Genomic DNA, 16794 nt, shown 5'->3' on the forward strand with positions numbered 1-16794 from the left:
TATGGAGCGAAGGAATAGGCAACGTTTCGGGTCGAGACCCTTCTTCAGACTGATGTCGGGGGAGGGGGCGGGAAAAAGAAAGGAAGAGGTGGAGACAGGAGTCTGTGGGAGAGCTGGGAAAGGGAGGGGAAGGAGGGTGAAAGCAAGGACTACCTGAAATTGGAGAAGCCAATGTTCATACCGCTGTGGTGTAAACTACCCAAGCGACATATGAGGCGCTGTTCCTCTAATTTGCGGTGGGCTTCACTCTGGCCATGGAGGAGTCCCACGTTAGAAAGGTCGGATTTGGAATGGGAGGGAGTTGAAGTGCAGAACCACTGGGAGATCAGATTGGTTATTGTGAACTGAGTGGAGGTGTTGTGAGAAGCGATCGCCAAGCCTGCGCTTGGTCTCAACGAGGTGGATCATATGCAGAATAATCCAACACCATTTTTGTTTGGATGTGGAAAGAAATAATAGAAATTGCATTCATTGCAACGTGTAAAAAGAGTTGAGATGCTGTATATACTGTATTATAACTTAGCTGCATGTCATTGTGGTATATATCATGTCTTGATTGGTTTAGTTTATGACTTTATTTGAAGCAGAAATAATATGTGAATGCTTCATTGAGCATAATTCCGACTGGTAACTACGCACTTCGTCCGAGTACATTATCGCACGGGTCATGCAAGCCGTCTTAAATGACCACCTAAATTGCCATTTGGCAACCTAAAAAGCTGCCTAGGTTGATCGGCTGGAAACAGAGAAAAAAAGAGAGCCCTGAGTAAGTACACATTTCTTATTCCTCTCTATGTTTATGAATACCACCTGGAACAATAAAATTGCAAACACCATTTCCACTTCATTTACCTGATAATGTAGTAGAATACTGCATTTTGTAGGTAAAAATGGTCATTGCGGAGCTTCCCGAAGTTGACACGAAGGAATGATGTTAGTGACTTGGTCCGTACAAAAGGTAAACCAGAAACAGTGTGTTGCCAAATTGAAGATTGGCTCAGTTTCTTAGTTTTGATGACCAATTTATGTAAAAAAAAATGTTTTAATTTAAAAAAGTCTGCAAATTTTTGACACCACGATGTTTTTGATATATCAAATTGCAAAATAAGAAAAAATAATTAACTCACCCAAAGATCGCTACTACCATAGGATACCTTGTTGAGTGTTTGAAAAACATTAGAGGTTTGGATCCTGTGTGGTTTCACTTACGGAGGTACCGACCACGATAACGGACGTTGTGACAATGGACACCAAGCACAACGACTGTTACGGGATCTTTACTGTACTGTATTATCTTTATGTTACTGTATTTTTCTCCTTGTATAGATGAAGATATTTCCCTTGACCATTATCAAAACGTATATGTATGAGGGCCCATATGAAGATTATTTATGAATTAAATATTCATGACTAAATGTGGCAGAGTTGTTAATGTCACACTTTTGGTGTCCAAAATGGTGGGAAAACTATGAAAATTTGTCTATTATGAAAAACGTTTTTGACTTTCGGTCTTGAAGTTATCTAAGTTATATTTGCTATTTATAAGGTTTCACATGATGGGTAGATTTTTGTTGAGAACAGTGCATTGGTGTAAAAAAGTGAATACTAATCTTGTTCATCAAAAACTCTCCAGTGTTGTAAAAAGACACATTTATTTAAAATTAATTTATAGATTGTAGATAGTGCACCAGTTTGTTCCTTTCTGCCTTCTAATCCATCAGTAACATTAACATTGATTTTTTTTTTTTGCATCAGGCAATGTCTGATGCAACATTTTTCCCAGGGATTCATTTATTTGTACCTCACATAAAAACATTTCATGGTCTTCATATGCCCATTTGTATTTACTTGGACTTCCATTATTAATTTAGCAACAAGACTGCTTTCATAAACAGCATACCATCACAGTAATATTAGCTTAACCATTGAGGATCTCTGCCTTGCAGAAACACAACTTATCCCATAACGACACTGTCGATTTGTAGTCCTTATAATAACAATGGCCTTACACCATGTCAGGTTATATAGATTTTATTGGTTACAAGCAATACAACTTCTCACTTAAGAGTTCACTTTAAACTAACAGAATGCAGCAGACCACAACGTTAACAAGCTAGTGGGCATAACTACAAAAGCATGAGTCATAGCATGAGTCACTAATCTACATCCCCCCTCTTAAAGAATAAAAATGATATATACCCATAACTAAGCAAAGCAAATATCACAACCGATGACAGACTGGTGGAAAGACAAACATGGACCGGATACTTCACAACCAGCCTGCAAACACGACCGACACTCATTCGATAGAGGCCATCTCCATTCTTTTTTTCCTGGAAAGGAGCAGGCAACTTCACCGCCGAGGGGGAGTGGACCAACGTCCCTGGAGTAGAAGCAGGAGGCTGTGGCACAGGCGAATATGGAACAGACAGAGGAACTGTCGCAGGCTTGGTTTGTTGTGCTGGCAAGAGCATGCGAGGGTCACTAGATGCAGATTGAAATGAACTTGTACGATCCGGATAATAAGGAGGAGGGATTGGCTCGTTCACAGGCAGATGTTGGCTGTTGTGTCGGTAGGTGCCACCATCGGCTCTAACAATGTGTGAGCGTGGCTCCAAAGCGGGACCAGAAACTACCCCAATACGGTCCTGGCCTTTGTCAGTCTGTAAGCGGACCACCTGTCCTTTGGTCAATGGTGACAGTGACCTACTCGCCTTGTCGAACCATTTCTTTTGGGCGTCATGCTTCTGTTACAACCTGGATTGAACCTCCTCAGGCAGAAAGACTTATGAGATTAATGTTTGCTCTGCTACGGGCAGTGTGGTACGGGACTGCCTTGACAATAATCGTTGAGCAGGTGAACTCGAGGCAGGGTCATGGGAAATGTTGCGTAAGTTGAGTAAATCCAAGAATATGTCAGATTTAGCTCTGTGTGAGCATTCCATGAGCTGTTTTGTACTTCTGACAACCCGTTCAGCCAGCCCGTTAGACTGTGGATATTCAGGGCTGTTGGTGATGTGGTGAAAATTCCAGCGTCTGGCAAACTCTCTGAATTGTTGGCTGGTGAACTGGCTGCCATTGTCAGTCAGCAGCTTGCCTGGAGATCCGTGGATGGAAAAATGACGAGATAATTTTAAAATCACACCGCTGGAAGTGGGGCTGCTGAGAAAATCAATGTCGAACCATACTGAATACGAATCCACGAGCACCAGGTACTACTTGCCATGCCATTCAAACAAATCAGCTGCCACTGTTGACCATGGGAGCACAGGTACAGGATGTGGCAGAAGTGGTTGCTTTTGTTGATGCGGTGCCAGGCTATTGCACACAGCACAAGCTGCCACATTTTCGTTGATGTATTCGGCCATGTCAGGCCAGTAAAACATGCTTTTCGCCTGTGGAACAGTGGCTTCAGCACCTGGGTGTCCTGCGTGAACAGCGTCAAAATACCGGTGATGTAGCGAAACGGGAACTATGGCCTTGTGTCCTTTTAAAACAATGCCATCTTGTAGCACTAGCTCATCTCGAATAGGGAAGAATGGTCGGACTGGCAATGGAATGTTGTAATGTTTGTAGCCGCGACAGAAGTTAGCAACCGTAGGGTCTTGTCAGTGGCAGTGTAGGCAACCAGGTCCTCCATCCAAGATGAAGGGATGAAGGATACATTCATCAAGATAAAATCATCATCCTGCGAGGACAGATCCTCGCAGGTCTTCCTGTGAAAGAGTTGTAGGTGCGCTGGAGAGCTATGAATAGGTTTATGAAAAATGCTGTTCAGAGGTTGGTGGTCAGTTTCAATTGTAATAGTGCGGCCAAAGATAAAATCGTTGAACTTTTTGCAGGCAAACAGAACCACTAACGGCTCTTTTCGTTTTGGGCGTATCGTTGTTCTGTTTCAGACATGGTGTGCGAGGCATAGGCGACAGATTTATTGCCATGGCCATCATTCTGAAGGCATGCAACGCCCAGGCCGTGTTGTGAGGCATCACATGTAAGTGTAATAGGTAGTCTAGCATCAAAGTACGCCAGAGTAGGCGTGCCAGACATCTGCATTTTTTGGAATTGAGCTTGAGATGGATGACCTCGGCACGCTTCATTACTTTTGTCAGATTGGCATTGCGTTCCTCTACCGTTTTTCCAGCAATGAGGATATCGTTCACTACAATGGAGCATGGGTATCCGGCAAACAATTGCTCCATGGATTGTTGAAATACTTCACTGGCAGAACTTATACCAAAAGGCATCCTCAAAAATTTGTAACGTCCGAATGGAGTATTGAAAGTAGTCAGCTTGGAGGATTTATGATCCAGTGTAATCTGCCAGAATGAAGTCTTGGCATCTAGCACTGTGAATACAGTTGTTCAGCCATCTGCGCCACACTTTCGTCCACAGAGCGCATTTGATAACGCAGTCTTTTAATTGCTGTATTTAAGTCCTTTGGGTTGATATAAATCCATATCTCATCTTTATTCTTCTTAGTAGCGACAATCATTGAGGAGACCCAGTCTGAATGTTCAGTTACGGGAGTAATCACACCAAGAGCCACCATTCTGTTGAGTTCACTTTGTACACGATCCCGCATAGCATGGGGAATCACAGCCTATAGACAGTGGACAGACTGAAGGGCTGAAGGAAATCAAACCCGTGTCATGGTATGCATCAGCACCCGGTATGGATGGTACCTTCTCGCGTACCATGTAGAAATCCAGGATGTGGTCACGCGCGTTGAGACTGCAACGTAACTTTACTTGGCTGATAGGGTGTAGTGGAGCACCGTTAAACGAGATAAGTAATGCAGATTTCTTGAGTTAGAATTTCTGTTTTTTTGCAGCTGTTGGAAAACAGCCAGCAAAATTGAATTGCAGCGAGCCCCACTATCAACCTTGAGATAAAAGGTTTTGCCGTTAATGAGCAATCCGACCTTGGGATCCAGTTTGGACGCTGAGCCACACAAAGCATGCACATTAATCTCTGTGCTATCACCATCTGTTTGTGCGAACTCGGAGCTTGGATATTCATCCTGGTTTAACGAGTTGCCAGACTGTCTCGTTTGAAATCTGTTGCTGCGTGACCTGCACCATTTTGCAAAATGATTTATTTTTATTGCAGAATCTACAGGTTTCCATACGCAGGGCACCGGTCGCGAACTGCAGTTTGTGAACCGCCACAATTAAAGCAATTAGCAATCCATCTTGGGTTGTTAGCTGGCCCCTGTAATGGGCGAACAGGAGTTTGATTAGACACGCTGGCTGCATTGACTTCACAAGCAGCAGAACATGTTAGTGATTTAATGTGAGCATTGGTTAATACAGCTATACGACAGCGGTTTTCAACAGCCTCTAAGGTCAGGCCAACTTCTTGCAACAATTCATCGTGTAGTTTATCATTCAATATGCCATGTATCAAGCGATCTTGTATCAAACTACTTTCAACTCTCTGAAATCGCATCGACTAGCTACATGCTTTAGTGCACTGACATATAGCTCGACAGGTTCTCCTTGTTTTTGACACAGTGAAAAAAATTTATGGCATTCAATGCTCACATTAATTTGTAACTCACATAGTTGTTGGAATTTATGTAGGAGACATTCAGGATCACGGTAAGATTCTGCTGGAATCTGTACACCATTAGCGTCGTCTTCCATCCAGAGTGGAATCTTCTGGCACGTCGAACAGCCTCAGTGCCTGCCAAGTTTAGTAGAATTGATGCATGGAGAGCAGGGGTAGCAGCTGGATACGCTGCATCAATATAGATTGAGAAATCCTCCTCAAATACACGCCATCGCTCTGCAAGGTCTACATCAAACACTAAGCTTCCTAAGAGCAGCAGCCATAACCGCAGTAAAAAAAATAAACTAAGATAAAAACAATATAATCAATTGAGGAGTGAGTCCATACACTCTGACACCATGTCGATTTGTAGTCCTTATAATAACAATGGCCTTACACCATGTCAGGTTATATAGATTTTATTGGTTACGAGTAATACAACTTCTCATTTAAGAGTTCACTTTAAACCAACGGAATGCAGCAGACGCTAACAAGCTAGTTGGCGTAACTACAAAAGCATAAGTCACTAATCTACAGACACTGAATTTAGTTCTTGAATATTGAACATTGTCTCGTCCACAGGCTTCCAGCAAAAAAATATACGCTGCAATTTGAAAGCAATTATCCAAAAGTATATAATTAGTGAGTCACCTTATTTGATTGATTGGTTGTTTGGTAAATAAGCGATGCCAATTAGCCCAGTTTTTTTGAAATATATGTTCTTTCTTCCAAATGTCTTCCTAAATAAAATAAAATAGATTTTAGGTTCATAAACTGAAGGAACAGCGCCTCATATTCTGTTTGCGTAGCTTACAACCTAACGGTCGGAAAATTTAATTTCCCAATTTTAGGTAACCCACCTACAAATAATACCCTCTTCCCCCTTCTGTCCTTTGCCCTGCTTGGATGCGCACCCATATCCGTTTCTTTCCCCTCAATTACCCGATCCCTTTCCAGCTATATTCCTTCCTCTAGCTTCACATTTGGCGAGTCTTCTATCCTTATCTCTTAACCTCACACTTTTTATCTTTTCACCTCTGGCCTTTGTCCAACCATCTGCTAATCAATACCCTCCTCTGTATCTCCCAATTATTTCCTATTTAAGTAATCGGTTCTTACTAAATTAATTCATTTTTTACAGCATTTTTGTTATCATTAACATTTACTCAAAAATTTGTTCAGAAATTAACAATATTTCACATGGTTGGTTGTAGAAAGATCATGCCTGACCAAATTGTGATGAAGGTTTTGAGGAGGTAACAGCACGTCTACAAGGATGCAAGGCGTTTGACATCCCAATAGGAGTCCATTGCATTCCAGGCCACAGTGGCCTCTTCGAGTTTGGTAATACTAATAATAGACTAAGCAACAATTTTGCAGAGTACCCTCCTCTCCCCACCCCCACCTTATTGGGTTCCATCCATCATATTCTGTCTCAACCTTCTTTCTCACTTCTAAATACTAGCTACCTTTCTTCAAATTCTTTGTCCTGTTGCAGGATCTCAACCTGAAATGATAACAATCTTTTTGCCTCCACTATAAAATGCAGCTTGATCTGCTGAGTTCATACAGCATTTAACTTTTTCCCCACGTTAGCTAATGTGTAAAATGAGCACCCATGGGAGACATTAGAAAGGGGCTAGTTGGATCCAAATCTGGCTCAACCATGATTAGGGTAACGGAGGTTGGACAGACCCGCACGGGTACCGGAGGTTGGATGGGCTGGCGGAGGAGGCCACATGGGTGCCGCAGATCGGAACGTCGCCAAGAATAAATAGGGACCCAGCGGTAGGGGGAGGCTGCCGAGAACAAAGGGGAACCATTAGGGACCAAATGGAATAGTTTGTAACTTTGTTGCCACCCACATGTGGCAACTTTGCATACCTTGTGTATGTAAAGCAAAGAATCTCACTTTGACAGGTCATATGTGATAATAAAGTGTAATTCATTCATTCATTCATTCATTCACAGAGAAGGTAAGACTACAAAAGGATAAAGCAAGGAATCTGTGCCTGGTGTTAGAGGCTGTTGGCAAGGTGCTAAATAGGTATTTTGCATCTGTATTAACCAAGGAGAAGCCTGTGGAGGACAGTGAGGTCAGTGTGGAGAATACTAATATGATAGGGCAGTTTCAAATTAAGGAGGTGGTGTTGGTGGTGATCACTTCATTATCGGAAGGATGTGGAGACTTCGAAGAGTATGCAGAGGTTTACCAGAATGATGCCTGAAATAGATGGTATTACCTATAAGGAGAGGTTGAACAGACTTGGATTCTTTTCCGTGGAACACGACAGACTAAGGGGAGACTTGATGGAAGTATATCAAATTATAAGAGGCGTAGCTTGGGTAGACAATCAAACCCTTTTCACAGGGTGGAAATGTCAAAGACTAGAGGGCATAGATTTAAGGTGAAAGGGGCAATGTTTAAAAGAGATAGGTGGGTCAAAAAGGCTGTTGGTACATTGGTCTTCATCAGCTGGGATATTAGGTATAGAGATTGGGATGCTATATTACAATTGTACAAGACGTTTGTGAGGCCACACTTGGAGTACTGTGTTCAGGTTTGATCACCCTGCTATAGAATGTCATTAAGCTGGAAAGAGTGCAGAGATTTACGAGCATGTCGCCAAGACTTGAGGGACTGAGCCATGAGCAGAGGAGTTGTCTAGGAGTTTATTCCTTGGAGGGCATGAAGCTGAGGGGTGATTTTATACAGGTGTACAAAAATCATGAGAGCAATAGATAGGGTGAATGCACAGAGTCTTTTACCCAGGATAGGGAAATCAAAAGCAAGACAACATACTTTAAGGTTAGAGGGGCAAGATTTAATATGAACCCGAGGAGCAACATTTTCAACTGGCTGCATGGAACAAATGCCTGAGGAGATGTTTGAGGCAGATACTATCACTGTATTTAAAAGACACTTGGACAAGCACATAGATGGCAAAGGTTTAAGGAATATGGGCCAAACACAGGCAAATTGCAACAGCTTATATGGAGCATCTTGGTCGGCATGGACAACTTGGATCAAAGGGCCTGTTTCTTTCCTGTGTGACTATGAGATATGTGGGTGGAGAGTGCTTGGAACACATTGCCAGGATGGTGATGTGTTCCATCTTAAATGCCATATATGATAATGGCATTTAAGAGGCTTTTAGTCAGGCACATGCTTATAGAGGGATATGGATCATGTGCAGGCAGATGAAATTAGTTTTTCAAGGGAAGACATTGCTGTTCGGCAGACATTGTGGGCTGAAGGACCTGTTCCTGTGCTGTACGTTTCTATGTTCTATGTTCAAAGGTTCCACAGATTAGGTAACGGGTCAATTCTTTGCCATGAAATATATTAATATGGCTCTGCCCAAGTTGCAATTTTGTAGATTCAGCAAATTAAATCTCTGCTACGAATTTCTGGCTCAGGACGTCACTGCTGATTGCCATAATGCTCAGTCTAGGCACACTGATTCTCCCTTTCCAATCTACTGACTCACTCTGTTTCAGATATCCAATCCGGAAACCTGAGTGGGAGATGGTGGAGACTGAAGGGGTTTATATATATTGGAATCTGTATCTGGTATTTGTATTTGGTAGACCTGCCTTCCAAAATATTTGGAAACCTGAACAGCGAGTGAGCTGTGGTCAACTTACCAGTAGCGTCTGCTCTCAAAGTTGGATTAAGATGAATGTTAGGGTCCTATAAGAGGTGCAAGAGGGAACAAAACAATACCATCCCCACACCAGACTAGCAGCACTGACTGCTACCTGTGTGGTGGGGGGGGGGGGGGGGGGGGGGGGGGGGAGGGGGAGAGGGGGAAGAAAGCTGGAAGAGAAGAGAGGCAGGATAGAGTGTGGGAGTTTTGATAGGCAGATGGGTGCAACAAAGGCCAGAGATGGACGGTGTGCAACAGGATTGAAGAGTTAAAACATGGTCGTAGTGTTAGCAAGCAGCAGGAATCAAGAGAGGGAGCAGTGAGAGAGGGTCTCACAGAACTCCCAAAGAGAGATAACTTCAAAGTAGGCATACCTTGAGGATATTTCACAGTGGAGCAGTCAAAATGTAGAAACAAGGAACTGCATATGTTGGTTTAACAAAAGGACACAAAGTGTTGGAGTAACAAGGAGCATCTCAGGAGAACATGGATAGGTGACGCTTCGGGTCAGGACCCTTCTTCAGAATAGCGTTTAAAGAGCGAACAAGAAAAGTTTAACGTGATACATTGTATCACATTTCCTAACTGCAGTGTTTAGTCTTTATTCAGTTAAATATAGTTGCATGCTTCTTTAAAATTAATTCTTTACTGCTTTTACCAAAATAAGGAGTACAATTTACCGCATGAAGTGGAAAAGCTGAATGAAATATCTTGTGTTTTAATAATTCGTGAAGACCACCTATTTTCAGAAAGTACAAAAGCATTATATACAAGTAGAGCAAATGAAAATCATTCTAATGTAACTATGAATCCAATAGATAAAATACCTTCTTCTGCCAATGGTCATATTTATTTATGTTAGAACTCATGCGTATAAGTATTTTGTTACTGAGAAAAACAGGCAGGTCAATGGTTAAATTACTCAGCAAAATCAGATGGGGTAAATCAACCAGAGCTGGAATTGATCTCAAATTCAAATTGGAAAATATGCATTCTATTAGTGCTGATCACAGTGCATTAGAAGTGGCTGTAAAAGTGCCTTTTATTAAAGATTTTTGCAGTATACTAGCGCAGACTAATCACCAGGTGATGCAGACCAATGGATTGACATGGGGGCCAGAGAGCACTACCTGCATGTAAAGACTATAGCTTCTTGCTGGTTGGTAGGATACATCTTATATACTTTCTTGATGGAACTAATGAAAAATCCAACAAAGGAAGTCTTACTGGGATGCTTCAACCAAATATATTATTGTGCTCAACACTGGCATTATGAAGATGCTTCCAGAGCTAATTAATTGTACAGAAGCCTGGACAGATCTAGAACCATCTCTGCCCACTCATCAGCAAAACTGTATTGTAAGTTTGTCAGATTGGAAAGATATTAAGAAGATTTTTGGTAGTGCAGTTTATCAATGGCTGCTACATAAGCCTTGGTGAATCCAAATTAGTATGTCAAGGTCTTCCAACTTCATAACTCCGTAGGGCCGCCGTCAAGTTGGGTATGGCTGCCCAGCCTGCAGCTGTCTGTCTTTTCACTTCTTTCTTTTATTTTTAATGTGTTAAATAGTGTATTGTTTGGAGGTCTATTCTTTTTTAGATGGGGGGGGTGGGATGGAAGGGGGAAACATAGAAACATAGAAATTAGGTGCAGGAGTAGGCCATTCGGCCCTTCGAGCCTGCATCGCCATTCAATATGATCATGGCTGATCATCCAACTCAGTATCCCGTACCTGCCTTCTCTCCATACCCCCTGATCCCCTTAGCCACAAGGGCCACATCTAACTCCCTCTTAAATATAGCAATGTATACCAAGGGAATGTATAGCAAGGGAAACTGCTCTTCCTGGTCCCTACCCGATCGGAGAGGTGGCTTTTCTCCGGGCAGCATCTTCGACCCGTCCTCATGGCCTACCAACGGATCTGGAGCAGCGTTTCCTGAGGGGACCGGCCAGAACCATGGCTTCGGTGGCGGCACAGCGCTGGAGCACTATCGCAGAGCGGAGTGGGCGATGCCTTGCCTGGGTTGCCACGCTGGAGCTCCGGAATGCTGAGACTGCAGGTGAACATCGCGGATCTGCGGGACTGTGGAGCGGCCAGCCGCGGGCGACGGTGCTGAACTTTAACATCGGAAGCCTGGGATCTCTCGGCGAGTGGTGGAGCTCCGTCCAACGCGGCCTGTTGGCTTCAGAAGCCGCGGTCTCCAGTAAGGAAGCGGCCGTTCCAGGTGTCCCAAGCCGCTGAGAGGGTTCTCCCTATGCCGGAGCACCGTCACCCGGTGAGAGGGCCTGAAACATCAGGCCGCCGGTGCGCCAAATGCAGAGGCCTCAATAGGCCCCGAGTATGGGTGAACAAGGGGATGGGGAATGGACTTTGTACCTTCCCTCACAGTGGGAACTATTATGGGGGGATATTTTTATGTTTATTGTTAAATTCTTTAATGTTGAGTCTTATCTTTATTTGTATGCTGCATGGCAAGTCAAATTTCACTACACCAATTGGTGTATGTGATAATAAATGTCCTTTGTATAATGTAAACGATTATATGCTGGCTCTGGCCAGCAGCGGCCTCTGCAGCCTGTCCGCGTTTTTATTATTTTTTTTGTCTGTGTTTCTGTGTAGTTTTTGTTATTTTATGTTGGGGTGTGTGTGGGGGGGGCGGGGTGGGGTGGGAGGGGGGGGGGAAACTTTTTGAATCTCTCCCTGCACTGGAGACCCGACCTTTTCTCGTCGGGTCTCAGGTGTCGTTGAGGCCGCAACGAGGAGCGGCCTCCAACAGGAAGAAGCCGGGGACTCAGGTGTCGACTCACCGTTGCCGTCGCGGAGCTGGCCGAGTCCGGAGCGGGTGGAGCGGTGGAGGAGCTGCTGCTGCTGCTGCTGTCGTTGCTGCTGCTGCTGCTGCTGCTGCTGCTGCTGCTGCTGCTGCTGCTGCTGCTGCTACCGGAGAGTCGGAGGCTCCAACGACGGGTCTGTGGACGACGGCACCGGGAGCCCACGGCTCCCTGGAGGGAGACCGCTTCTCAGGGCTCCTGCAACGGCGACTTCTCCCGCCCGAGTGCGGGGTTGAAGAGCTCCTGGAGCGGGGCCTGACACCACTGCCCCGCGCGGCTGGAATGGCCGCGGACTCTGCGAGCGCACACCGGGGGCTCTAACACCAAGACCCGGTGTGCGACCTCGCACCACCCGGCGTGGCTTTAATGGCCGCGGGACAATCGCCATCGCCAGCCGGGGGCTATGACTTTGACTCTGACATCGGGGGGGGGGGGGGGGAGAGTGCAGTGGAGAGATAAGTTTATTTGGCCTTCCATCACAGCTATGTGATGGATGTTTATGTTAAATGTAATTATGTTGTGTCTGGGGTCTATTTGTGTGTAATGTATGGCTGCAGAAACGGCATTTCGTTTGGACCTCCAGGGGTCCAAATGACAATTAAATTGACTCTGACTCTGACTCTGATATATCATGTGGACTATTCAACTGCCCAGACTAATTCAACTTCTAAATTAGAACTGCAATGGGGTAGAATGATTAACTAAAGGTAACTATTGGATAACTAGACCAAATTAGGCAGTTGGCTTGGATATGTAGTGATTGAATTATGAATGCTGTTTGTGAACTTAAATTGTTGATTTTAAGGAAAATTCCACTATCAGAAATCATTGAAAATGTTGCTGAAAAACTATTTCTAGTTTCTTAGAGGCTTAAGATATACAGTGCAGCTACCACACTATATTAACTCAGTATTTATTTTTCCATGTAAAATATTTTGATCAGCAAGAGGGAAATGTAAGAAAAACTGGAGATCTGCAGTAATCCCTGCTCAAACATAATTATTTCATGGAACTGCGATGAGGCAAATTTTCAGGCGTCAGAGTCCCACTCGCCATAAATCCCTAGTAGTACATAGTGTCCTCATTTCGGGCCAGTATTTAGATAAACAATATAAACTCTAAAGGGCCTGTCCCACTTGGCTGTCATTCGCGCGCCATTTACGCGACCTGCTAGCGTGTGGGTAGCGCTGGACGGGCGCATGGAGTGGTGTGGAGGAGTGTGGAGTGGCGTGGAGGAGTGTGGATTTCGTCCTGCACTAAATCGTCGCGCACCACCAGCATGTCGCATAACTGATGCAACGTCTCACCTCCAACAGCAGCAGAAGCAGGCAAACGATAGCCGAGCTCGGCCTGGTGCTCACGGCCGTTGCGGATCCGGATCTGCCCCAACTCCTGCACCCAGAGCGGGGCCAAGCCAATTGGAGATAGACACAAAATGCTGGAGTAACTCAGCGGGACTGGCAGCATCTCTGGAGAAAAGCAATGGGTGACGTTTCGGATCGAGACCCTTCTTCAGACTGAAGAAGAGTCTCGACCCGAAACATCATCCATTCCTTCTCTCCAGAGATGCTGCCGGTCCCGCTGAGTTACTCCAGCATTTTGGGTCTATCTTCAAATGACGTCACACGCGCCAGACGGCTGTGCGGACCCATGATGACGCGCGCGACTGTCGTGCGTCAGTCACTACCGGCCTATCACGTAAATGATGGCTAAGCGGGACAGGCCCTTAAGTGTGCAGTGGCCACTGAAAATACATCTATCACACATGATGCTCCGTCATTCTGAAAACCCAAATAAATTCTCTTATTAGACTGAAACATAGGTTCTGATTTAACATTAATATAAATAAACAAATAGAGTATAGGAATTAATTATCTATTCTTAATACATAAATTAATAAAATCACTCAATATTTAAATTGATTGCTTTATTTGAACTTCAATGTGGTCAGATATAGAATAGTGTACTTCTCCAACCATTTTTGAATAAGCTGCCAATCTTTGGCAAGGTTGTACATGATTGAAGCCAAAAGAACATTTAACATCTTCAGAGTCTCATAACAGTGTATATCTGTTGAAACTCAACTGCAGCCAATCTATCTTTGGGTTTTTCTACAAAGTATACCATACAATCATGTACATGCCGAACCAAAGGGAGCAAGATGGTCTGAAAGTTTATACTGCAAGATAACCTACTCCAGCTGAATTTGGCACCCTGCCAACCATAAAGTGTGTTTTCAACTATAGGATAGTTGGATTGATGAGAAAAAGTTTTTAAATAATTGGTTAAAATGCAATTTATTGCAAATTCAGAGTTGAGTAAATATTTCATCAATGCTCAATATGATGAAAAGTGAAGGGCTTAATTGACAATAGGTGCAGAAGTAGGCCATTTGGCCCTTCGAGCCAGCACCGCCATTCACTATGATCATGGGCCCGTGATCAGTACCCCGTTCCTGCCTTCTCCCCATTTCCCTTCACTCCACTCTCTTTAAGAGCTCTATCTAACTCTCGTGAAAGCATCAAGAGATTTGTCCTCGTTTGCCTTCTGAGGCAGAGAATTCCACAGATTCACAACTCTCTAGGTGTTTTTTCCTTATCTCCGTTCTATATGGCCTACCCCTTATTCTTAAACTGTGGCCCCTGGTTCTTGTCCCAGCCAACATCGGGAACATATTTCCTGCCTCTAGCGTGTCCAATCCCTTAATAATCTTACGTTTCAATAAGATCCCCTTTCATTCATCTAAATTCCAGTGTATACAAGCCCAGTATATCAGTGTTCAGTCCCATCAGTAGACCCAACACCATTTCCTGTCTATGTGAATTTCCTTCAGTTCCTACGTCACCCTAAGTCCCTTTGAGCTTACCTATTTGTGCTAAGTACAAATAGTCCCAATTTGGTTATTCAATATTCTGTTCCATCACAGTAAACCACACAAAAAAGATTTTGCTGAGGAATATCTTTGGTTGGTAGTTCTAATCATGCATTTTAGTAGGAGCCAGTTATAATTTATTTCAGAAATTTAACTCCAATGGAAGAAGTGAAATAGATTTTGTGAGGCAAAATACAAATTGCAAACTAAGTCCTTACCAATGCCTGGGACAAATGTTCTCTTGAGAATAAAATGTATAATTCGAATTCTGAAATAAACAAAAAAAACTATTATCTTCAGTCGACTGTGTCAATAGTTAATTGTTCTGCTGCCCTTGACACATGGATTAATCTTTGCAGAAAATAAGTTACATTTACATTTTTTTCATTCTGGCACAACTATTAAACCAGTCCATTGAATTTCTATTTAGAGACACCAACCTCTGTGGAACTTACTGGATGCAGGTAACATAGCATAAACAAAATGAAATCTGTCATACTGTATTCCATAAATCCTCCCTCAGAAATGTTGAAAGCCATGCTGACTATCCCTAATCAGCCCTTGTCTACGAGATGCATGTATATCTTATCGCTCAGGATACTCTCTGGTAACTTTCTGACCATAGATGTTGACCTGAACATCAGTCTTATCCTGTTTGTTTAAAAGGAAACCATTTTTTACATATGTAATCAGGCATCCTCAGTACATTGGTGGTGCAATTGCAGTAGATTTTCCTAACAATTTTGAGTCTATTGATATCCCTGTACATTTACACACTTTAATTCACATCTTTTTAAGATGTTATATGCTCGTATAATAATTTTCCATTGTACCAGGTGAGTTTAAAAGGAGCATTCCCCCTCTGTTTAGGAAACAGAGTGTCAGCGAATTAAGAAAGGTAGTGTGAGAATGCGGACCCTATGAATTTAAAAGGAGTGTAGAAAAGGGGTCACCGTGAAGTTAAATGAAGCACAGGAAAAAAATCCCTGTGAAGTTAAATGGAACGCAAGAAGAAGTCCAAGCGAAGTTAAATGAAGCGCAAGAAGGGGATCCAGTGAAGTTAAATAAAGCACAGGAACATCACCGGTGAGACTAAAATGAGCTTGGGGAATGGGGCTCCAGTAAATATAATGCACAAAAGGGGCCTCAGTGATTAACACGAGTTTTGTGAACGGGCCTGGTGCAGTTCAAAAGAGTGGTGGAATGGTGTAGGAAAGAACTGCAGATGCCTGTTTAAATCAAAGGTAGACACAAAATGCTGGAGTAACTCAGCGGGACAGGCAGCATCTCTGGAGCGAAGGAATGGGTGACTTTTCGGGTCGAGACCCGGTGGAATGGTACCAGGGGGAGTCAAAGGGAATGCGGGATCGAGCCTCTGGTACGTTTAAACATAACATAGGAACGGGTCTCCAATCATGGAAAGGATGTGCAGTAAACAGGGCCTTCATGAGTTTATAGGAAGTGTGGGAATAGAGCTTCAGTGAGGTTAAAGGGAACAAGTAAGCTGGGCCCCAGTGATGTTAAAAGGAACAGAAACTGTGCCTAATGAAGTTAAAAGAGCATTGGAATGGTGCCCTATGAAGCTAAAACGCACAATGGAATGAGACTTGGTGAGATTAAAAATAGTGCAGGAACATGGCCCTGGTGAGTTAAAAGGGAGTGCACAAATAGGACCCTGTTGAGCTAGGAGTGCAAGAAGAGGGCCCGAATAGGCTTGGGACACCTGGAACGGCTGCTTCCTTCTGAGGCCCCAGTGAATTAAAAAGGAGCACAGCTCAGTAAGTGTGAAAGGAGCTTTATATCATGGTCTCAGTATATTTTCACAACAGTACCTGCACCAAGGTTAGTGCTGGGGACCAAATGCGTCTAATAAATGGGATTTATTTTGTATG

General features: G+C 43.6%; 1 protein-coding gene across 4 annotated transcripts in view; it reads right to left on the reverse strand.

The window, feature by feature from the left end:
* The window catches only part of LOC129705814 (anoctamin-9-like), a 114081-nt gene that overhangs the window by 72023 nt on the left and 25264 nt on the right, over nt 1-16794 (reverse strand). For all 4 annotated transcript variants that reach the window (XM_055649646.1, XM_055649644.1, XM_055649645.1 and 1 more), the window contains exons 5-7: nt 15121-15170; nt 9881-9939; nt 6202-6290 (exon numbers count right to left, since the gene is read on the reverse strand). In XM_055649646.1, coding sequence (XP_055505621.1) covers nt 6202-6290; nt 9881-9939; nt 15121-15170 — 198 coding nt within the window. The remainder of the gene's footprint in view (nt 1-6201; nt 6291-9880; nt 9940-15120; nt 15171-16794) is intronic.

The sequence above is a fragment of the Leucoraja erinacea genome, chromosome 18 (genome assembly GCF_028641065.1).
Source record: "Leucoraja erinacea ecotype New England chromosome 18, Leri_hhj_1, whole genome shotgun sequence".
NCBI classification, from domain to species: domain Eukaryota; kingdom Metazoa; phylum Chordata; class Chondrichthyes; order Rajiformes; family Rajidae; genus Leucoraja; species Leucoraja erinaceus.